This window comes from Thalassophryne amazonica, chromosome 16 (assembly GCF_902500255.1).
Source record: "Thalassophryne amazonica chromosome 16, fThaAma1.1, whole genome shotgun sequence".
Taxonomy (NCBI): domain Eukaryota; kingdom Metazoa; phylum Chordata; class Actinopteri; order Batrachoidiformes; family Batrachoididae; genus Thalassophryne; species Thalassophryne amazonica.
In genome coordinates this window covers 41,669,842-41,694,917 of record NC_047118.1, presented here as the reverse complement: position 1 = coordinate 41,694,917, position 25,076 = coordinate 41,669,842, and the positions used below count along the sequence as shown (strand labels likewise).

Sequence of the window (25,076 nt, the reverse complement as noted above, 5' to 3'; positions counted from 1 at the left end):
TTTTCAAATTTGAATGTACTTTTTTCTCAGAAAAAATAAATAAATAAATAAAATCCACACCATCACCAAATCTATTTTTGTAATTTTTGTTGACCAAAGAGCTGACCAAAAAGTATCATGTCCTGCTGAAATCGCCCACATTATTTATTTATTTATTTATTTTATAATCGCCATTCTGTGTGCTCAACTCTGCCAATATCGTCACTGTTTTCAGACTGAAGGTTTTCCTCCACGGTTTCATCTCATCTCCGCCGGGTTTACAATTGATTTGGGCTTGAATCAGCAGGTGCCGTTCCGGTGATGACATAACAAAAATATGGCCGCGGCTGAGGGCTGAAATAGAGTGCAGGCTTCAGACAGCTGTTTATCCTTCACATGCGCACTTATCACTACTTTTATTGTTGAAGATTTTTTTTAAATATCAACATTTCATCATTTTTAGTGATTATTTGTACACATTTTTGGTATCACCTACACTTTAACCCTTTAACTGCCTCAGTAGTGGCAGATGTAGTAGATATCGACTACTGTAGATGTAGTAGATATCAATGTCCTCTACCAAACGGTTGAGTAGACCATTAAAAGGTCAAGGGAAACACTTCACTTAATACTGCTGTACAAAATCATGCACCTTATCTGCAAAGCTCATTTCTCACTCAGACTTGTTTTAACGATTTCAAGAAATCACATAACAAAAAAGAAAAATCCTCCCCAAAAGTTATAAAATGCATTTTTCAGCAGTTAATTTACTTTCTCCATTGTTTTAGTGTTTTTAGGAGCCTGCGTATGATTTGCGATTTGAGGGGTGATACTTTAAAAAAAATTATACATGTGATTTAATTTAGACTAATTTACTGCAAACCTTGTAATTAATTAGGTGGTGTTCAGTAAGGGAGGAGAGCTGCCAAACTGGACTGAGGATAACGTCAGGTGATGGAAAGAACACTTTTAGAAACTCCTCAACTCTACTGACGTGCCGTATGTTGAGGAGGCTATGATGGAAGAATCATGCAGCTCTGGTGCTATCACACTAGCGGTAGTCACCAAGGTAGTCAAAAAACTCCTCTGGCAAGTCACCGGGGCCGGACGAGATTCCTCCTGAAATGTTGAAGTCTCCGGAGGTTGTCGGGCTGTCATGGCTGACATGATGGTCTAATGTTGCATGGAAGTTAGAGACAGTACCCCTGGATTGGCAAACTGGGGTGGTGATCCCCATCTTAAAAAAAGGGAACTGAGAGAATGTTCCAATTATACAGGAATCACACTTCTCAGCCTCTCTGGGAAAGCCTATGCTAGGATACTAGAGAAGACTCAGACGGTCAGTCGAACCTCAGATTACGGAGAAGCGATGAGGGTTCTGCTCTGGTTGTGGAATGGTGGACTAGTTCTTTTCCCTCGCAAGTATATTCGAAGGGTCTTGGGAGTTTGACCAACCAGTCTACATGTGTTTTGTGGACTTGGAAAAAGTGTACAACTGGGTCCCTCAAGGTATCCTGTGAGAGGTGATGCTAAAATATAGGGTACAAACTGTTGTATGCGCAATCTGGCTTCTGCATTCTCGGCATTGCATTGGACCTATTCCCGATGGATGCTGGACTCCTCCAGGGCTGGCCCTTTTCACCAGTCCTCTTTGTGATTTTCATGGACAGGATTTCAAGATGCAGTCAGTGACCAGAGGGTGTCCAGTTTGGTGACTTCAGAGTTGCATCTCTGATTTTTGCAGATGATGTGATTCTGTTGGCTTCATTAAGCAGTGACTTCTGATGCGCACTGAGCAGGTTTGAGGCCAAGTGTGAAGTGACTGGAATGAGAATCAGCACCTCCAAATCTGAGACCATGGCCCTCTTTTAGAAAAGGGTGGACTGTTAACTCTGGGTCAGGGGAGAGTCACTGCTCCAGGTGGAGAAGTTTAAATATTGCGGGGTCTTGTTCATGAGTGGTGGTCAGTTGGAGAGTGAGATCAACAGAGGGATTGGGGCAGCATCTGATGTTTTATGGACACTGTACTGGGCTATCATGGTGAAGAAGGAGCTGAGCTGGAAGGCAAGGCTCTCAATTTACCAGTCAATTTACACTCCTCTTATCACCTATGGTCAAGAACTTTGGGTAATGATTGAAAGAATAAGGCTGATATAAGAGGCGGAAATGGGATTCTTTCATCCGGTACCTGGGCTTACACCTTGGACAGGGTGAGAAGCTTGACCACTTGGAAGGGACTCAGAGTAGAGCCACTGCTATTGAATTGAAAGGAGCCAGCTGAAGTGGTTCGGGCATCTGGTGAGGATGCTCCCTGGTCGTCTCTCTAGGGAGGTCTTCCAAGCACGTCCAACTGGGAGGAGACCCCGGGATGACCCAGGACACACTGGAGAGACTATATTTCTGAGATGTCTTGGTAACACCTCAGGATCCCCTCGGAAGAGTTACAAGACTTGGTCCAAGGATAGGAAAGTGTGGGATGAGCTGTTTGGTCTGCTGCCACCGTGAACCGGACTTGGATAAGCGTCAGAAAATGAATAAATGACCAAATGAGTTTTCTTGCCATGTGGCAAGTAGATTTCATCCCCCTCAAAGAAAATACTCTGTTCAAAATGGGTTATCTGAGTATCACAGTATTAGTGGTGCCTGACAATGGATTTCTTCTCTTAACAGTTCATCACTATAAAATAAATTTATACAGTGGCTTGCAAAAGTATTCAGCCCCTTGGTATTTCACACATATTAATTTGTTTATGGCATTTGAAATACAAAAAGTAAACCACACTTCTCAATATAAAAAATTCTAAAATTATCTTTCTTACATTCAAACTGAAAATAAATATCTACAACCTGATATAAATTAATTAAAAATATAAAAGTCAAGATGATGGGTTGCATAAGTAATGGGCCCCTTTGGTATAATACCTGTAAATAATCAGTTTTATTGCCAGTTTTCTTCAGACAAATCTGGGGATGGATACATGAACATTTCCAAGTCACTGAATGTCTTGAACTTTATTTACATCAGTTATGAAGAAATACAAACAGTATGGCACTCTACGGTAAATCTGTGTGGAGTAGAGTTAAATGGTAAATGGACTGCATTTATATAGCGCTTTTCCATCTGCATCACACGCTCAAAGGGCTTTACAATTATGCCTCACATTCATCCGATGTCAGGGTGCTGCCATACAAGGCGCTCACTACACACCGGGAGCAATAGGGGATTAAAGGCCTTGCCCAAGGGCCCTGAGTGATTTTCCAGTCAGGCGGGGATTTGAAAGTTCTGAAAAAGTAAGTGACTGTGCAAGAAGGAGAAGAGTTAGGAAAGCCACCAAGACACCTAGACAACCCAGAAGAAGTTATAGGCTTCTGTGGCTGTGACTGGAGAAATTGTGCACAGTGCAAGTTTTGGATTTTATATCCCCAGTTATACAGCTTCATGATGAAGTGGTACAGAGGAGGATTATCTTATAAAGAAGACGTGAAAGTTCACCTACAATTTGCCAGAAGGTACATCTGAGATGCAAGCCTAGATTTGATGTTTTAGTGAAAGGAGACCCTCCTCTATACCACTTCCTCATGAAGCTTTATAAATGGAGATACAAAATGCAGAATTTGCACTGTGCACAATTTCTTCAATCACAGCCACAGAAGCCTAAAACTTTTTCTGGGTTGTCTGTGTGTCTTCGTGGCTCTCCCCACTGTTCTCCTTCTTGCACAGTCAATCAGTTTTTAAGAACTGTCTACTCCACACAGATTTACCAGAGAGTGCCTACTGCACTTATGATGTAAATAAAGTTCAAGACATATTCAGTGACTTGGAAATGTTCATGTATCCATCCTCTGACTTGTCTGAAGAAAACTGGCAATTAAACTGATTATTTACAGGTATTATACCAAAGGGGCTGATTACTTATGCAACCCATCATCTTGGCTTTTATATTTTTAATTAATTTATATCTAGTTGTAGAGATTTACTTTCAGTTTGAGTCTAAGGAAGATAATTTTAGAAATTTTTATATTGAGAAGCCTGATTTACTTTTTGTATTTGAAACACCATAAACAAATTAAAATATGTGAAATACCAAAAGGCTGAATACTTTTGCAAGCCACTGTACATTAACTCACTGAATTGATTACACCATGCACAAACAAATAATCACACTAAATGCATACATTCTCAAATCCTTGTTCACAACAAATTTTGTGATATTGACTTAATCATCCAGACAGTTTCTACTTTTTTAAAAGACATTATTGCTGATCCACGTGAAACACATAAAATAGACAGATGCATGACAAGTTGTGAAATTACAATTAATGTCAAGCATGAAGTTGGAAGGTTGCATAAATAAATGGAATTGATATCCTTACAAAAGCTTTTCCTTTTTTTTTTTTTTTTTTTTTCTTCCGGTGCTTCCAGGTGGTTGCAGCTGGGTCACTTCGCAGCTCCGTATTTGCGCACTTTTTTCCAACTTTTTAACTTTATTTATTTTATTTTTTTATTTTATTTTATTATTACACTTACTGTAAGGCTAGGGCTACGCTGACACAGTATTTTTCTACAAATTCGTGGATTTTTTTTTACCTGTTTTTGCCACGATGTGTGTCGGGACACCCCCCGCGTGCTGCGCACCTACTGTCTACACGAAGAAACAGCTGATCGCCCTGAGAGGAGCCGCTCGGCTTTTCCCGTGGGACAAAGAAGTAAACAACATCCCCGCGGACATATTACGCAGTTTTCATCGTGGATGTCGGGCCGGACGCAGGATCCAAGAGAAGAAACATCGCTCTCGTCCTGCACTTCCCTCTGTGATCACCGGTAACGTAAGATCCATTGTTGGAAAGTGTGATGAGCTGACTGCGCTCACACGGTACCAGCGGGAATACAGAGACAGCGCACTGATGATCTTCATGGAGACCTGGCTCACTCCGACCATCCCAGACTCTGCTGTAGCCATCGACAACTTTCATCTGCTACGCTTGGACAGGACGGAGGAGAGTGGGAAGCAGAGAGGAGGAGGACTTTCAGTTTATGTGAGTGAAAAATGGTCCAAAGCAGAACACTGTACTGTTAAGATGCAGATGTGCAACAAACACATTGAACTTCTTGCTGTTAGCATTAGGCCATATCATCTGCCTCGGGGGTTCTCACAAGTTATGGTGATAGCTGTGTATGTAGCCCCATCTGCTAACCCTGAAATCGCTTGTGAGCATCTGCTAAATTGCATCAGTGATCTGCAGTCAAGACACCCACAGGCCCTGTTCCTCACCACTGGGGACTTCAACCACTCCAACCCTGCCTCTGTCCTCCCCACACACACTCAGTATGTGACCTGTCCCACCAGAGACAATAAAACACTGGACTTATTTTTTGCCAGTGTGAAGGAGGCATACACCTCTTCCCCCCTTCCTCCACTGGGCAGATCAGACCACAATCTCATCCATTTGGCACCAGTATATGTCCCCCTTGTGCGAAGGCAGCCTGCTGAGTCTCGGATTGTACAGAAGTGGTCTGCAGAGAGTGAGGCAGCACTTAGAGACTGTTTCAGCACAACTGTGTGGTCCGAACTCTGTGACCCTCACAAGGAGGACATAAACGCCATGACAGAATGCATCACGGACTACATCAACTTCTGCTTTGAAAACACCGTACCTACCCGGGCAGTGCGGTGTTTCTCGAACAACAAACCATGGATTAACCCTGACATAAAGACTCTGCTGAAGGAGAAGAAGAGAGCCTTTAAGTCAGGGAACCGAGAGGCCCTGAAGAATATACAGAGAGAACTGAGTAGGGAAATTTACAAGGCTCAGACCGCCTACAAGAGGAAGTTGGAGGAGCAGCTCCAACACCAGAACATCCTGGGGGTGTGGAGCAGCTTGAAAATCATCTCTGGGTTCAAACCCCCTCCCAAACAGACGGAAGGGGACCATCAATGGGCAAACGACCTCAACAAGTACTTTGTGAGGTTTGACACAACCCCTCCTCCTCCTCCCCCTGCTCTGTCTTCGGTGCCTCTGCCCAGTATCCCCCCTCCCCCTCCTTACACCTCTGCTCACACCGCCACCACAGACTGCTTCATTCCCAATACACATCCCGGCACCAGCCAGACCTCCTCCCCCTCCTCCACCACTACCTTCCCCCCACCTGCTCTCTACTCTTCACGGCAGATCAGGTCAGGAGTCAGCTGAAGAGGATAAAGAGCAAAAAGGCAGCAGGCCCAGACAAGATCAGCCCGAGGCTCCTCAAATCCTGTGCAGATGAGCTGTGTGGGGTCATGGAGCGGGTGTTCAACCTGAGCCTGAAGCTGAGGACGGTGCCACACCTCTGGAAAACATCGTGTGGTCCCAGTGCCCAAAACACCGCACACCAAGGACCTCAACAGCTTCAGGCCAGTGGCACTCACATCCCACCTGATGAAGACCCTAGAGCGCCTCATCCTGTGTCACCTCCGCTCCAGGTGAGCTCTGCTATGGACCCACAGCAGTTTGCTTACCGGCCTGGCATCGGAGTGGAGGACGCCATCATCTCCCTGCTGCACCGCTCACTGTCCCACCTGGAGAGGCCCAGCAGCGCTGTGAGGATTCTTTTCTTTGACTTCTCCAGCGCTTTCAACACCACTGAAAGCTTGTCCTGAGGGACAAGCTGGTGATTGCAGGAGTGGACGAGGATCTGGCTGAGTGGGTCCTGGACTACCTCACAAACTGGCCCCAGTTTGTGAGGACCAAGAACTGCGTGTCTGACCTCCTGACCTGCAGTGTGGGGGCCCCCCAGGGGACGGTCCTCGCACCCTTCCTCTTCACTCTTTACACTGCAGACTTCAGACACAACACGGACAGCTGTGTCCTGCAGAAGTTCTCTGATGACTCCGCCCTCATTGGACTTATTATGGACGACGATGACGCGGAGTACAGAGGACTAACGCAGGACATTGTGTACTGGTGTCAGAGGAACCACCTCCTCATCAACGCGGGGAAGACCAAGGAGATGGTGGTGGACTTCAGACGCCCAGTGAACATCCAGGGAAGGGACATTGAGAGAGAACATCCAGGGAAGGGACATTGAGAGAGTGGACTCTTATAAGTACCTGGGTGTTCATCTGAACAACACACTGGACTGGGCTCACAACACGGACGCACTTTACAGGAAGGGTCAGAGCCACCTCTACCTCCTGAGGAGGCTGAGGTCTTTTGGAGTGAGGGGGCCACTCCTGAGGACCTTCTTCTATGACTCTGTGGTGGCTTCAGCCATCCTGCACGGTGTGGTCTGCTGGAGCAGCAGCATCACAGAGAGGGACAGGAAAAGACTGGATAAGATCATTAGGAAATCCTGCTCTGTCCTGGGCTGTCCTCTGGACTCTGTGCAGGAGGTGGGGGACAGGAGGGTACTGACTAAACTTAAATCTATGCTGGACCACGAGTGTCACCCCCTGCTGGACATTCTGTCTGCTCTGGAGAGCAGTTTCAGTGACAGACTCATCCACCCTCGCTGTGTGAGGGAGAGATTCCGCAGATCGTTTCTCCCGGCTGCTGTCAGACTGTACAATAAACAATGCTAGTTACTGTAGTAACCATAGCAACCAGGACAATAATCATGTCACTACCTGCTGTATTTATTAGTGCAATCATTTAACTTATGGTGCACATAAGTCACTTTACATATATTACACTACATATTACATATATATTACTTATATTTGACCTGCCCATATGAATAAAGGCTTTTCTTATCTTATCTTTCCAAACCAGACAACTCCCTATTGTGGCACCTTAAGTAGTAATATAAATTATTTTTCCCACAGTAAAAACCAACAACACCAGTGACTGAGTCTGAAAATAAATGTACCCAATAATAGTGTTTTGCTCACATCAGCTGACCCTTTCTTATATTGTGTGGCTTGTATTTTGTCTAACCTTCAGCTAGTTTTTTTCTGTGAAGCATCCCCTCCTTTTCTCCACAGGTCACTGGTAGCTGCATGTAATAGATCTCCCAGTTCCAGATGTCATTGTTCCCTCCTTTCTTTAGGGGAGAAGCTGCAAAAAAAAACAATTCCAATATTTATCAGAGCACACAATAATAATATTCCATACTTAAGACACATATGAACATGCAAAGGTAAGTATACCATATACAACACAACAAAAAAGTTTTCAAGCAAGGTGAGATGTTATGAACTGCCAGGAAATTTAAATTTTAACAAGAAATGTGTTGGTTTGTGGGTTCAATTTATGGAATAGTTGAAATGTAGGTCTTGAAAGTATTAAAGTGAAACAGTACTGTTGTCGCAGACTGATTGGTCCGCCCCTAAAAATCAGACCGCCTTTTGCATCTGCGCATGCGTCATTTTGGACCACAGCAGCATGTCTGAGATGGAGTTTCTTCACCCAAAGCAATCAAATGTATTAATACGATTATTAACCATCAGATGATAAAGGTAAAACCTCTTAAATCATTCTAAAGTCAGTTTTAAGCAGAAATGAGCCGAAATTCCGTCATGCTTTGAAATGTCCGATGTGCAGTGAACGCATCAGCTACCAGCTCGTTTAGCCACTGCGCTCTGATCACTTCTGCTGCCTTTTATGATGAAATAATGCTGAATATATGTGGAAATGATTGTTGTCCAAAAGCATCAGATATCTCTTGCTGAGATAGATGACTGGAGTGCAGTTTGAAGCAGAAACGAGGTGTTAATCCGTGAACTGCATCATCAGGGGGGGACTGATTTTTAGGGGGAACCATTCGGTCGGCGACACCGTGATTAAAGAAACTGTACTAGAAACACCAAGTGAACGCTATAGTGAATGTTACAGATACCAATAAAATGTTGGCTTTGACAGAATGTTTTTTGTTTTTTAAATTTCATCATCTTTATTTTATGTCGGATTAATGGTATACATGTACTGAAGAAATCAGAGTATTGGGGAGAAATCCAGGTGTTATAATCAGATAATGAGTGTTATTGGATAAAGCATATTGGATTTTACTATTTATATGATCACTTAATAATCAGGTAACAACAGGCAATAATCAGATAACAGTTGGGATTTTTGTGTGCATATAAATAGGGCCAGCGGTTTATATTTTCCAACGGAAACACTGATTTTTGATCACGTGACACTTGATGGTATGTTGGGAAACAACAGTAGATAAAAGATGAATTCCTTGATTATATTATTGTGTATTAGAGATGTAAATACACAGAAACATTTTACAATGCAGCGAGTGAATTAGAGAAGACAGCAAAGCCATTGGTGGTGGATGACTTACAGAATGACAGTTTCTTTGATTTTTTTCTCCGACCTGGAGTCATTGAAGAAGAATGTCCTGGCTGTTCATCATCATCATCATGCTCACTATTAATACGCCATTTTCTCTTCTTTTTCACTGAGTTCATGTGATCATCATCTCTCTCCTCATCTTCTGAACGGCTCTTTCTTTTTTTAACTGACTCCTCCTCCTCTTCCTCTTCCTCCTCCAAATTCTCAGGTAGCTGGGCGTCGAAATGGAAGGATCCTGCATTTCAATAAAAGTTCAACAGCGAAGTCAATATCAAAGGCAGATTTTAGAGATTGTTGCAAATTAAAGAATACATAAAGAAAATATTTTTATTGCTAAATATTGAAGTGGAAAATGGGATGGACATGCTGTTTGGTGATGGCTGAGATTTAAGAAATCAATGCACGCACACTAGGGATTCTAAAAGCAAAGAATGTTTACTGGGAAGCTTTCAGTTTGATGTCATTTTTCACAATTAATTTCTGAAACAAGATCATCTTTGCCCCATAACCACCACTGTTCAATAATTTAAAATTAGGCTTTTCTGAGATCCTCAATTCTCTAATGAAGAAAAATGAAAAGAAAGATTTCTGAAGAGAAGGTCGGAGAAAAAAAACTTCTCCGTGTAGCGAAGCATGTGTGAAAGGAATGAAGTTAACTGCCTGCATCAAAGAACATTTACCAACCAGCATTCTTGAGCCAGTATGCAGGGGTAAAGCACTGGCCTCGTCCATAATCTGATTTGTCCTTGTCATTATTGCAAATCAGAAAAAGTTGAAAATGTTTTCGTTTCAACCATGCAAACCATTGTGGTGTGTGGATGCTGCTCTCACAGCCAGCAGTGGAGGAGTGTTCCATCATCCTCTCACTGAAAACAACAGAACACCTGGTTTACCGCCCGCCTCGATCACGTGAATACAGCATCAGAAATACTCTCTTGTGATCGTGTGTGTCATATTTACTGTAGATGAGAAGGATTTGAGTCAGCTATCGAGACATAACAATGGGACAGGAGATCATTTTCCCAAAAACAGGCGTCATGCACCTCCTACCAGTAGCATTTTGAACCTCTATTTGAACACACCTGAGAATCTCAGGAGGGCCTAATTCTCACACAATTATTCCTTGAAGCCAAAATATATCTGCGTTGCCTCTAACGCAAAGCAGCTCCATTAACACAATTAAACTTCTGACATGCTTCAGTCATATAAAAAGCAATACTTCTGACCGTCCATGAGGCTGCGGTGCATCATTTTCAGGGCAGGGTACATGTTCATGATGGTCGGCTTGAAGACACACCTCCAGAAGTGGTGGATGTTTTGTGATTGCTTCTTCTCCACCCAGTCCAAAAGGGCATAAAGTTCTTTCTTTATATTATCTTTAATCCTCATGCGACTCACCTTCTGCAAATAAATATGTCAGCAATAACCAATTATCAAAGATAAAACAGCAGAAAGAAATGCTGCTACCTAAAGACGATGTTTCCTCTGTACACCATGAGAACAGAGATGGAATATGTGTGTGTAGCGTTGACTTTTGCCTTATCAAAAAACAACAACAATAAAACTGGCTGAATGAATCTTTGTGATTCGTATTAACTGCCCCCATCCCAACATTTTTTGGAATGTGTTGCAGGCTTTAAATGCAGGAATGGATGTACATTAACAAATAAAATATGTTTAGTCCATACTGTCTGCAATGGAAAAGAAGTCAGTGTAAGAGTCACTGCATTTTCTTTAATTTGTATAATATCACAACTTTTTCTGATATGGGGTTGTAAGTGTGATTGTCTGAAAAATGAAACAGGCCCAGGGTTTATTTCCCTGCTATGGTGCTGGATGCAGACACAACTTTGTAATTTAAAAACATCCTTTTCAAAAGCAGAGAGAGATATAACCAGGAAGTTGAGTTGATTGATGGTATTGACCCCTATTCTTTGACAGCAATAGATTCTGATGCTGTAAATTTGCCAAAGACAGAATTTGGAGGCACGTTTAACTTCCTTGTTCGCGTTTCTACACCATCAAGCAAATTGAAGCTCACAATTATTTCACAAATGGATGGGTGGTTGACGTCAAAACCAAAAGTATTGGTCGCGAACAAGTCTTGGTGTTTGTAAGGGTAATACCCCCGTCACACTAGAGGCCGAATGAGCCCAAATTCTGTCATAATGAAAATTTGAACCACATTCCAGACGTGCATTCGAAGTGGGACAGGAGTCGAAACAGTCAGGCAAATTCCTGTGGCCACCCTGACTGTTTTGCACATTCGGGGTGCAGTTGAGGTGGAAAAATATCAAATGACAGTCAGTGTGCAGTCTGAGCGTAATCAAAATATTCGTACGGCATGAAAATAGCATTTGAGGCATTCCAATCACGTTCGAGGGTCAGTTCAAATTGACCTGCCACACAAGGAGTGCTTGATTCTTACACCAGCAGCTCCCGCTTAGTCACGTACACACGAATGCGTGCATAGACATTATAAAAAGGAGACGCCATCATAGTAGTGATTCCATCACAGGGCATAGTGAAGGTTTGATTTTATAATCTTTTTTTTTTAATCTTTCTATATCAGGGGTTTTCAAAGTGTGGGAGAGTGAGCACCAACCAACACATACACACAATTTCAAGATCTTTGTGTGTTTCTTTTTATTCTTTTACACATCTTAAACACATTTTAAAAGTATCTGTGTGTTTTTAAGGAACTGTATATGTATTTACACATTTTACAGCCTTTGTAAACATTTTAAACATGTTTTTAAACAACTTTCTGTTCTTTCACACTTTTTACATCCTTTTCAATCATTTTAAACATGTTTTTAAAGAACTTTCTATTTTAAACATCTAAACATCTCTGTGTGTTTTTAAACATCTTTGGCATAACTAACACATTTTAACATAAATAATAAAGGATGGGTATTGATAAGATTTTATTAATATTGATTCCATTATCGATTCCGCTTATCGATCCAATTCCTTATCGACTCCCTTATCAATACCTCCTGTGAATTTTCTGTATACAAAAAGTAGGCTTCACAAGTTTTCTATGTCAATAACATTTATTGAGTCTTAAAGTAAATCAATATGAAATTGGTCACTGGATCCTTGATCTCTGGACATAAATAAGAATAAACAAAAACTGTTGTTTTTCTCAAAAGCATTTCCTTTCAGACATTAATGGCATGAATGTCACTCTATACCTTTGAGCTGAGCTCAGCCAGCTGTGCTGCAAGTCAACACCAATATCATTCATAAAGAACGCAGGACATCTCATTTTGGGAGGAACAAAATATTTTAGTCTGTTGTCTGTGTTACTACATTTGGAAAGAGGTGTCATTTGTTTTCAAATGGTGATTCATTTTGAAGTTATTAATTCCGGCCGGACTCTGACTTGACTCGGCAGAGAGCGGCACAGCGTTTGGAGCTGTGTGAATGGAACGGAGGACGATTGTCATTTCTTACCTGCAACAAGACAAGAGTCCCACTTAGTGACTTTAATCCACACAAAGGTGACTCACGATTGGCATCCTTAAATGGCTTTGAGAGGGGTGAAGAAGTGGACTTGTCGCTTCTGAAAAGCAGCGACGCATTGAACCAATGAAGCAGCAGATCGGATCACTGCTTTGTTGTTTCAAAATTCAAAGAGGAGCCATTACAGACGCGGTTGATCACAGACCCGCTGCAGGGTCTGCAATCAACGTAAAGAAATGATAATTTTCCCGATAAAACACCCTCAAAAACAATGGCCGCTCTAATGGACCCATAAGGGAATTGTGAAGCACAAAGGCTAATGATGTCGGTGGGTCGAATCATTTCTTAACTATTCTCGAAAAGAACAGGTTCATGATACCCATCCCCCCCACCCCGAACAACTCTGCCGGGGGTGCATCTCACAGTTCTTTGTTATTTTCTCTGTTCTGTAAAGTGTCTTTTAGCACTGTGTAAAGTGTTATACGAGGGCTGTCCATAAAGTATAGGTCCTTTTTATTTTTTTCAAAAACTATATGGATTTCATTCATATGTTTTTACGTCAGACATGCTTGAACCCTCGTGCGCATGCGTGAGTTTTTCCACGCCTGTCGGTGACGTCATTTGCCTGTGAGCACTCCTTGTGGGAGGAGTCGTCCAGCCCCTCGTCGGAATTCCTTTGTCTGAGAAGTTGCTGAGAGACTGGCGCTTTGTTTGATCAAAATTTTTTCTAAACCTGTGAGACACATCGAAGTGGACATGGTTCGAAAAATTAAGCTGGTTTTCAGTGAAAATTTTAACAGCTGATGAGAGATTTTGAGGTGACACTGTCGCTTTAAGGACTTCCCACGGTGCGAGACGTCGCGCTGCGCTCTCAGGCGGCGTCATCAGCCTGTTTCAAGCTGAAAACCTCCACATTTCAGGCTCTATTGATCCAGGACGTCGTGAGAGAACAGAGAAGTTTCAGAAGAAGTCGGTTTCAGCATTTTATCCGGATATTCCACTGTTAAAGGAGATTTTTTTAATGAAAGACGTGCGGACGGGTCCGCGCGTCGGGACGCAGCCGGCGCGGAGCGGCGGCACAGGAAAAACACCTCCGTGTTGATAACCATTTGTAAAATCCAGGCGGCTTTTGATGGCTTTCAGTGGAGTGAGTATATGAGAAATTGTTTAACAGCTGGACATGTTCCAACTTGTCCTTAAGGCTTCCAGCAGAGGTGTTTTTCCTGTGGCGGAGCGTCGCGGCGGCTGCGTCCCGACGCGCGGACCCGTCCGCACGTCTTTCATTAAAAAAATCTCCTTTAACAGTGGAATATCCGGATAAAATGCTGAAACCGACTTCTTCTGAAACTTCTCTGTTCTCTCACGATGTCCTGGATCAATAGAGCCTGAAATGTGGAGGTTTTCAGCTTGAAACAGGCTGATGACGCCGCCTGAGAGCGCTGTGCGACGTCTCGCACTGTGGGAAGTCCTTAAAGCGACAGTGTCACCTCAAAATCTCTCATCAGCCGTTAAAATTTTCACTGAAAACCAGCTTAATTTTTCGAACCATGTCCACTTCGATGTGTCTCACAGGTTTAGAAAAAAGTTTGATCAAACAAAGCGCCAGTCTCTCAGCAACTTCTCAGACAAAGGAATTCCGACGAGGGGCTGGACGACTCCTCCCACAAGAAGTGCTCACAGGCGAATGACGTCACCGACAGGCGTGGAAAAACTCACGCATGCCCACGAGGGTTCAAGCATGTATGATGTAAAAACATATGAATGAAATCCATATAGTTTTTGAAAAAATAAAAAGGACCTATACTTTATGGACAGACCTCGTATAAATATAATGTATTATGTAACTCTCTCTCTGTGACCTGATATGCAGTATATTGATATTCTGTCTGTGTGATTTATATATAATACCATTTTCTGATTAATATATATATATATATATATATATATATGTATGTATGTGTGTGTGTGTATGAATATCACCAATATACCCATATATTTCTATATGAATGATATTGAGAATGTATATGATTTATATAATTTTCTCTGATATATTGTTGTATCTTTTCTTGACAATAAGCTATGTAGTGAGCAACATGGTTTCAGAAAGGGCAGATCAAGTCTCACAAATCTGTTAGTTACTCTAGAAGAATGGACCAAGTTGTATGATGAAGGGAGACCCTTTGATGTGTTGTATTTCGATTTTAGAAAGGCTTTTGATTCTGTCCCACATGCTAAACTGATGTATAAGTTGAGAAAATATGGTGTGGTTGGTAATCTGTTGAACTGGATTGAGGATTTCCTTACAGACAGGAGGCAGAGAGTATGTGTTAATAGTTCAAAATTAAGTTGGATGAATGTATCAAGTGGAGCTCCTCAAGGGTCTATTATAGGCCCGTTACTCTTTCTAGTTTTCATAAATTATTTACCTGGGGTATTACAAACAAAATGTAAAATATTTACTGATGATACAAAGGTCTATGACTCAATTTTGTCTTTGGTTGATTCAGAAATTTTACAAGGAGATACTGATAAGCTAGTTGAGTGAACGGCTTTTGGGTTTTAACAAGTTCAAGTGTAAGGTGTTGCATGTGGGTAAGAAAAACCCTAAATATCGATACTTTATGAATGAGGTGCCCCTTCAGGTGGTAACTGAAGAAAAAGACCTTGGTGTCTTAATTACAGACAGTCTGTCATTTTCAAAGTATATAGCAAATGCTGCAGCAAAGGCAAATGGAATGCTAGGAATGATTAAGTGTTGTTTCACTTATACTGACAAAACCTCATTTTTAGAACTGTACAAATGTTTTGTTAGGCCTCATCTTGAGTATTGTGTCCAGACCTGGCCTCCTCACCTGGAAAGAGATAAACAGGTCCTGGAAAAGGTACAGAGACGGGCAACCAAATTAGTTCCGGAATTAAATCATATGCCATATGAGATCAGAAGAATTAGAAAACAGAAGAATTAGAGGAGATCTACTAGAAATGTATAAAATGGTGGTCGCCCCATCAGACACCAGAGAAAGGTTGGCGTTGGAATACACTAAGCGAGCCGCATTGTGGCTTCCATCAACAAAGTAGTTCAGAAAAATTAATTAATATATTCCGTTTGCATACTAAGTAAAAGGCATAGAAACAGTGTTAACTGGTAACCACCTTAAACTGCATTTGTTTTGCGCTGGTCACACCGGACACCAGTGAAAGGCTGGCGTAGGAATACACTGAGTGAGCCACATTACTGCCTTAATGTCGATCAACAATGTTAAGCGTCACTCTCCACTCTGAGTTGAAAGGAAAAAAAAACTCCTATCAGAATCTTTCATTAAATAATCCAGTTACTACTGTCTCGCGTAGATGCCGATTCATTCAGCAATGTATGGTTTATGTATGGCAAAGGCTTCCAAAACGCTGTTTACAAAACGCTCCGTTTGCTTGGCGAGAGCAAGGGGGGGGGCTTCTCTCATTTTCACAATGAAAAATTACGTAGTGTATATTCTGCCGGATGCGGCAAACATGCACCTAGTGATATTTGACTGGATCTCCTCACTGACTGGCTAGTTTAAATGACGTCATCGTAGAGGGTATTTGAGTGTTGATGCAAATTTTTCATCTTTAAATGTCGTTTTGGGTGCCACAAAGTCGTTTGAATCAGAACAGAAAATCACCTACTGGTGGAGGGATTCTTGGACGCTAAAAGCAGCTCGGAAAGCAGCTTGAGGGATTCTCGAACGCTAAAAGCAGCTCAAAAATGTGGTATAGCCGTGCCCGAAATTATTTCCGCCATGTCGCGAAAATGATTTCCACCGTACCCGAAATTATTTCCACCGCCGCGCCCAAAATTATTTCCACCGGCACTTTTCGCCACGCGGTGGAAATAAGAAATCATTTCGGGTGCGGTGGAAATAATTTTTGCAGTCTTGGTCATTTTCTCTGTGGCGGGGATGATAAACAAAACCTGCAAATTCAAGACAGAATAAAAATGAAAATACAGAAGTCCACGTCGGCACATGTGTTTATCCTGTTTTTTCTCTGTCAGTGTCATGTCTGCAAAACCTTCCTTCAGTCCACCCCTGAAAATAGTGAATGGTAAAATATGCCAATTTTCAATAATGAAAATCACCAATATCGAGCTACTATCATGAATGTGAAATAAGGAGATCTTAAACTCCCATCGCCTTTAAGTTCCCGCCCGACCGCGGCCGTTCCGACCGCCATGAATAAATTTAGACGGCCGGCAAAACAGCGCAACCCACCGTTCTGCCGGTGCAGCGTACGGCGAAATATTGTCCAGTTCAATTTTACCGAGGGCGCCGCCATGTTGAAATAAACTCTACGATGATGTCATTTGAATTAGTCAATCAGCGAGGAGATCCGGTCAAATATAGCTAGGTACGTGTTGGCCGGGTCCGGTAAAATATCAACTGCCGAAAAATTAACAGGTTTTTTTGGAACTGTTCAGAAACTACAAACTGTTTACAAGCTTCAGTGTAACAGGAAAGTGGAGAAACTATTTTTATAATTGCAATTTAATACATGAAAATTCAGTAAGGTATATCTTATATATTATATTCCAATTCTAAGGTGGAACTATGGTAGTATATAAAGGTATATCTAAATATCTAAAAAGGAAGAGTAAAATAGGAGAGTAGAAAAGAGCAGAGTAGAGCCACTTAGGTGCCTGGTCTTGAGAACCAGGGATGGTAGGTTGAATCGGAACAGAAAAGGGTTGAAAGGCTGGGTTGAAAAGATCGATTCGCCGATTTTTAATCGATTCTCATTTTAAATCCCACAGAACGGGTCAAACATCCAAAGATCGATTTCATATATCTAATATTATATTATTTTTTCAAAAACCTGATGGATTTGAATCACGTGTGCTTGCATGAGCCAACCTTGAACCTTCGTGCGCATGCATGATTTTTTTCACGCCTGTCGATTGCATCATTTGCTTGTAAGCAGCCTTTGTGTGAGGATGGGTGGAGTCTCTCGTTGTTTTTTCTTTGCAAGGAAATGGCGGAGCGAATGGAGCAGCGCGACTGCATCAAATTTTTGCCAGAAACTGGGCGACAGCCAGGTGGAAACCATTCGGATTATTCAGACAGCTTTCGGTGACAATCCTCTGGGCATCACACAGATTAAGGAGCGGTACAACTGGTTTAAAGACGGCCGCACAATGGTGGAGAGCGCGCCGTGCTCCGGTCGGCCATCAACACGCTGAAATGACTGGATCATTCCAAAGTGAACGCTGTGGTGATGCAGGACCGTCGTGTGACTATCCGAGAAATTGTGGAAGAGGTGGACATCAGCACTTTTTCGGCACATTCCATTGTGACAGAAGATTTTGCCATGAAAAGAGTTGCAGCGAAATGAATCGGCACGAAGCTGATGGCGGAACAAAAGCACCTCTGTGTTGAAGTCTCACAGGACATGTTGTAACATGCCCACCTCTTCCACCATTCGGAAGATTCAGACGGCTTTCGGTGGCTTTTCAGTCGTGTGACTATCTACAACCCCTGGCAAAAATTATGGAATCACCAGCCTCAGAGGATGTTCATTCAGTTGTTTAATTTTGTAGAAAAAAAGCAAATCACAGACATGACACAAAACAAGTCATTTTAAATGGCAACTTTCTGGCTTTAAGAAACACTATAAGAAATCAGGAAAAAAAATTGTGGCAGTCAGTAAGGGTTACTTTTTTAGACCAAGCAGAGGGAAAAAAATATGGACTCATTCAATTCTGAGGAAAAAATTATGGAATCATGAATAACAAAAGAACGCTCCAACACATCACTAGTATTTTGTTGCACCACCTCTGGCTTTTATAACAGCTTGCAGTCTCTGAGGCATGGACTTAATGAGTGACAAACAGTACTCTTCATCAATCTGGCTCCAACTTTCTCTGATTGCTGTTGCCAGATCAGCTTTGCAGGTTGGAGCCTTGTCATGGACCATTTTCTTCAACTTCCACCAAAGAGTTTCAATTGGATTAAGATCCGGACTATTTGCAGGCCATGACATTGACCCTATGTGTCTTTTTGCAAGGAATGTTTTCACAGTTTTTGCTCTATGGCAAGATGCATTATCATCTTGAAAAATGATTTCATCATCCCCAAACATCCTTTCAATTGATGGGATAAGAAAAGTGTCCAAAATATCAACGTAAACTCGTTGATGTTGACTCCAGTTTTCTCCCATTCGTTCCTTATTTGTTTTGTTGTGCATTTTCGATTTTTGAGACATATTGCTTTAAGTTTTCTGTCTTGACGCTTTGATGTCTTCATTGGTCTACCAGTATGTTTGCCTTTAACAACCTTCCCATGTTGTTTGTATTTGGTCCAGAGTTTAGACACAGCTGACTGTGAACAACCAACATCTTTTGCAACATTGCGTGATGATTGACCCTCTTTTAAGAGATTGATAATCCTCTCCTTTGTTTCAATTGACATCTATCGTGTTGGAGCCATGATTCATGTCAGTCCACTTGGTGCAACAGCTCTCCAAGGTATGATCACTCCTTTTTAGATGCAGACTAACGAGCAGATCTGATATGATGCAGGTGTTAGTTTTGGGGATGAAAATTTACAGGGTGATTCCATAATTTATTCCTCAGAATTGAGTGAGTCCATATTTTTTTTCCCTCTGCTTGGTCTAAAAAAGTAATCGTTACTGACTGCCACAATTTTTTTTCTTGATTTCTTATAGTGTTTCTTAAAGCCAGAAAGTTGCCATTTGAAATTACTTTAGTTTTGTGTCATGTCTGTGATCTGCTTTTTTTCTACAAAATTAAACAACTGAATGAACATCCTCCGAGGCCGGTGATTCCATAATTTTTGCCACGGGTTGTAGTCCAGCAGTTAAGGGATAGAATCGTGCACTTTTTTACAAAAGCACCAAACTTTGTCCAGGGACTCTTTAGGTTATAGTAAGTCATGTCAAAGTGGGAGACATTTGATTTTAGCCCTGTATCCTGCTTTTTTTAAAAGGGTGTTTGCATGGTTATAATACAGTGTATATTTTGCTATTCATATGACAATACAATCATATGGTTATTATGTAGGGGACCAGTGATCAAGCTTGGACATTGTTAAGCTGTAGAGAATGGCTACTGCAACTAGTGCAAAGCTATACTGAGCTTATGTGATCATGTATGTCCGTCGTGCGGCGTCATACGTCGTCGTACATCCTTATACATTAGCAGGGTGGTATGTTTCAAAATGGAAAGAGGTACAGGACTCATTTAAAAATATTCATGAAACATTTGTCCATATCTAGGAAGTTTGCCAACCAGGTATTTACAATGTTTTCAGTTAAAAAATATGGTGATAATCGTCTTAATACCAATAACATAAAATAATAATGATAACAACAACAACAATAATAATAATGGTTATGGCCATAAAAACAAAATTGATTTCTTGTAATTAATAAAAAAGCATTTATTTCCGTTCAAACACTGTGCATGAGTGCATGAGTAGCATTTTTCCTTTGCCCTATGCTCACAAACAGCTATATTGCATAGGTATACTGATATTCACAATGAGTTAGACAATATTTAGTCACTTTCCCTAGATTAAGCACACTGAAGTACATTCGAAGCATCCCTACGTAGCCTTAATACATTTTTCATAACCTTCAAGTTTATATTATGAATTTAAAAAGATATTTGGATAAGAGTTTGTCATGAATTATATGCTGTAGAAGGCTGAAAATGGTTAGTCTCTTAAACCCAAGTTTTTAGAGTGTAGACGTTTATGGATTCAATGTCTCCCGATCTTATATACTTCAGGACACTATAAAGTACCTCTGATAAAGTTTTGGCGCTTTTGTATAAAAGTGCATGATTCCCCTAAAATTTGTCCCTTAGCCGCCGGACTAATCTGAGAAATTGTAGACGAGCTGGGCATGTCACATGTCCTGTGAGGCTTCAACACGGTGGCGCTTTTGCTGCACCATCAGCTTTGTGCCAAAGCCATCGGCATGAATTTCGCTGCAACCCTTTGTAACGCTCAGCCTGTTTGTAAAATAAAAATACTATTCTATCATCCTGGGAGGGGGATTGGACCGTGACATCAGTCTTATAGCCATCATTATTTACGACCAATACTTCATTAATTTGCTGTCAAATGTCAATATAATACTAGTATTAATATGTTGCATAATGAGACAATTAGGTAACAGCTCAAAAACAGTTTTCATATCACTAACCCAAATCAATATCGGATTGAATCAAAATAATCAATTCTGAATCTTAAGAATCGGAATCGAATCGATTTTTGAAATTTGAATTGATACCCAGCTCTAGTTGTCAGTGCCCCTTAAGTCAAGAGAATAAATATCTTTTATTGTGTAAACATCACTTTTTTAATGAAATCATCAACCCCTGAAGAAAATTATTAAAATAATATTGTCCAGTTGAATCTTCAATTTTTTACAGTATTTCAATCAAACAACTTCAATATTTTTCCATAGAGAAAAACGCTGCTTGGTCAAAGGTTTTGCCTTCATTATACGAGGGCTGTCCGTAAAGTATAGGTCCTTTTTATTTTTTTCTAAAACTATATGGATTTCATTCATATGTTTTTACGTCAGACATGCTTGAACCCTCGTGCGCATGCGTGAGTTTTTCCACGCCTGTCGGTGACGTCATTCGCCTGTGAGCACTCCTTGTGGGAGGAGTCGTCCAGCCCCTCGTCGGAATTCCTTTGTCTGAGAAGTTGCTGAGAGACTGGCGCTTTGTTTGATCAAAATTTTTTCTAAACCTGTGAGACACATCAAAGTGGACATGGTTCGAAAAATTAAGCTGGTCTTCAGTGAAAATTTTAACAGCTGATGAGAGATTTTGAGGTGATTCTGTCGCTTTAAGGACTTTTCACGGTGCGAGACGTCGCGCATCGCTCTCAGGCGGCGTCATCAGCCTGTTTCAAGCTTAAAACCTCCACATTTCAGGCTTTATTGATCCAGGACGTCGTGAGAGAACAGAGAAGTTTCAGAAGAAGTCGGTTTCAGCATTTTATCCGGATATTCCACTGTTAAAGGAGATTTTTTTAATGAAAGACGTGCAGGCGGATTGCAGCGTCGGCCCGCAGCTGCCGCGACGCTCCGCCACAGGAAAAACACCTCTGTTGGAAGCCTTGAGGACAAGTTGGAACATCTCCAGCTGATAAACAATTTCTCATATACTCACTCCACTGAAAGCCATCAAAAGCCGCCTGGATTTTACAAATGGTTATCAACACGGAGGTGTTTTTCCTGTGCCGCCGCGCCGCGTCGGCTGCGTCCCGATGCACGGACCCGTCCGCACGTCTTTCATTAAAAAAAATCTCCTTTAACAGTGGAATATCCGGATAAAATGCTGAAACCGACTTCTTCTGAAACTTCTCTGTTCTCTCACGACGTCCTGGATCAATAGAGCCTGAAATGTGGAGGTTTTAAGCTTGAAACAGGCTGATGACGCTGCCTGAGAGCGCTGCGCGACGTCTCGCACCGTGGGAAGTCCTTAAAGCGACAGAATCACCTCAAAATCTCTCATCAGCTGTTAAAATTTTCACTGAAAACCAGCTTAATTTTTCGAACCATGTCCACTTCGATGTGTCTCACAGGTTTAGAAAAATTTTTGACCAAACAAAGCGCCAGTCTCTCAGCAACTTCTCAGACAAAGGAATTCCGACGAGGGGCTGGACGACTCCTCCCACAAGGAGTGCTCACAGGCGAATGACGTCACCGACAGGCATGGAAAAACTCACGCATGCGCACGAGGGTGCAAGCATGTCTGACGTAAAAACATATGAATGAAATCCATATAGTTTTTGAAAAAAATAAAAAGGACCTATACTTTACGGACAGCCCTCGTATTATATATTACTCTGGAACAAAGAGTTGTAAAGGACAATAAACAAAAAAAGTGCAAACTTCACTCCCCCCCGAACAACATGAACAGGAAGTGATCGCAGCTCACAGCAACTCCCACTGAAAATAACAGAGAAATGTCCTGAGCTTCTGGCATTTTCACAAAAAGCAAATGCAATAAAACACCTAAAAACCCAGTTAATATATCCAGGAGAGTTTTAGGCACAATATACAAAGAGTTTTATGTTGCGATGTTAATGCTGTTGTCTGTGTACAATGGTTTAACCCTCTGGGGCCGACGCCGTCGTATACGAAGACCAAGCTTTACTAAATTGTAAATAACTTTTTAATGATATGAGATAGAAACTTACTTTTTTTGCTGAAAAGTTAACTCCACAGACTTTCACCATTGGCCATCTTTGTACTCCTCATAGAAGCTGTGTGATGACGTGCGCAATGTGAGGGTCCAATCGGAATTGCTTCACCATCACATGGTTTTCCAAAATCCAATCGTAAGGCAGATTTACTTCACGTGAAAAGCCAAAGATCGTTTTCAGGAGTGATATGTTACTAGTTGGCCCGTTTGAATAGCCCCCTGGGTGCTCCAGTGACTACATACTATTGGGCTCCATGCGCCCTGCACCATTACGCACAATGATCAGTGAACGCAGGAGCAGACAGAGAGCCTCTGTGACATGTGCTCAAACAAAGAGTGTGTAACTATCAGGATTGCTCCACTAGTTTGCATGTGAATGTTACTGGATAACTCTGTTGCTTTCTCAGCATAAAGCACTGTTTACCATATCAATGGAGCGAGGGGGAGGGCTGCTCCTCAGACTGTAAGGAGCCAAAGTGGGCCAAAGTGTGAATGAAAGCTGCTTTAGGAGCAGCACAGAACACTCCAAAACACAGTAGAAGTAGAGGTTTGTGATGTAACATTTGTGTAATAGCAGATAGATATTGCTTTGAGATGAAGAAAAAAAAAACAAAAAAAAAACGCATAGACCATTTTATATATGTTTTTCAAAATGTGCATTTGTGTTTATTGTTTGAACCTTTTTGTTGTACAGTCTTTCACACAAGACCTCAAATTACCTTTATAAAGTGTCAAAACAGTAGTTTATTATAGTTTGCTGTGTGTTTTGAATAAATGTGTGTGGAAAATTATTTCTACTTTACTTTTTTCTTGCTTATTTTTGATTGTAAACCTTTATTACACTTATAAAACACAACAAAAGCATATATATTATGAAAGCACAGGTTGTCCTGAAAAAAGAGACATAAAACTTGATTGTGGGATGCAGGGAGAGCTGTTAACAGCAATAATAAAATATTTATGCCAGGCAAGTGAACTGTCCAAAAAATGCCCTCAGACCCCAGAGGGTTAAGTGCAGCCTGATCAGAGCGTCTCAATGCAGTTCTCAATGTTAATGACAGCGCGCCTTTTTTTGTTTGGACCCGGAAGTTGAAATGGGATAGTTTGCGCGCACAGATTGAGCTTGCCGGACTATTTAAGTTTCTTAAATATTTATTACGGCCACTCTTAAAACTTCAGTTATCTTTATAATTTTACTACTGGTAAATTTTAGAATTTATTTAGATGAGATATACTCATCTCACAGGAATATATCAATTATCTGGGAACAACTTTTTACGCAGGAACTCATCAAGCGGGCGCGTACTAACACAAAATACACAGAAACTGGACAGTTGTTCGGCCATAACGAGAGCGTCCACTTTTAGCTTGTTATAAGCTAAGCTAGTGGCGCTCGTGAGAGTGTGTATCGGTCGGTGTGGCGTCTACTCGTCTTCATAAAGTCTATGAATACGTGTGTGAAAGACTTAAGAGTGGCGTCCCCGGATGAGTAGCTCACCTTGTACCTGTCTTCTGGAATCAAGTTGTAATCTCTCAGCTGGCTGAGGAACGTGTGGGGTTTCTCGATGCACGACAGTTCGGTTTTGTTGCAGTGAAAAAACTGCAGCAGTTCTTTAGGTTCCAGAAAGTCCAGCGGGTCCATGAGGTCAGCGCAGCAAACTCACTCCTCAGAACCACACTTGACTGTTTTGGTAGTTTCTCTCAGAGTGCAAAAATCACGTCAAGATAAACATCGCATTTGAACAGCTTGACCGCCACACATCAGTGTTGACCGCGCAAAGTTTTTCCGGTGGGACGATCAAGTTCCGATCAAGTGTCATCAGTTCCGCTTTTTCCTGACGTTTGGAAACCGAAAGTTAGAGTGGTCAAGAACCAGGTAAAATCTCGCTGTATTTCTCTTTACAGCCTGCAGAGGGCAATGCTGCTCAATATTTCGAAGCTTGCACCCACGTCTGGCTGAACTCCGCCCCCTCAGCTCGACAGGCAAAGCCTCACAAATAGGTTTTATGCAACAATTCCGACACATAGATTTTATTTAGTAAATTAATAATATAAGTACATAATATAATTGTAAATACGTTAAACAGTACATTTATTTCAAATTTCAATTCAAGAGATGACGGATCCTTCA

At 41.5% G+C, this 25,076-nt stretch overlaps 1 protein-coding gene across 2 annotated transcripts in view; it reads right to left on the bottom strand.

Annotated features, from left to right (window-relative positions):
- LOC117528320 (nuclear body protein SP140-like protein) overlaps positions 1 to 24,726 on the bottom strand; it is a 60,586-nt gene extending 35,860 nt beyond the window's left edge. For both annotated transcript variants that reach the window (XM_034190934.1, XM_034190935.1), the window contains exons 1-4: positions 24,444 to 24,726; positions 10,485 to 10,659; positions 9,248 to 9,493; positions 7,894 to 8,013 (exon numbers count right to left, since the gene is read on the bottom strand). In XM_034190934.1, the coding sequence (XP_034046825.1) occupies positions 7,894 to 8,013; positions 9,248 to 9,493; positions 10,485 to 10,659; positions 24,444 to 24,587 (685 nt within the window). In that variant the 5' untranslated portion in view covers positions 24,588 to 24,726. The remainder of the gene's footprint in view (positions 1 to 7,893; positions 8,014 to 9,247; positions 9,494 to 10,484; positions 10,660 to 24,443) is intronic.
- Between the last annotated feature and the right edge of the window lie 350 nt (positions 24,727 to 25,076).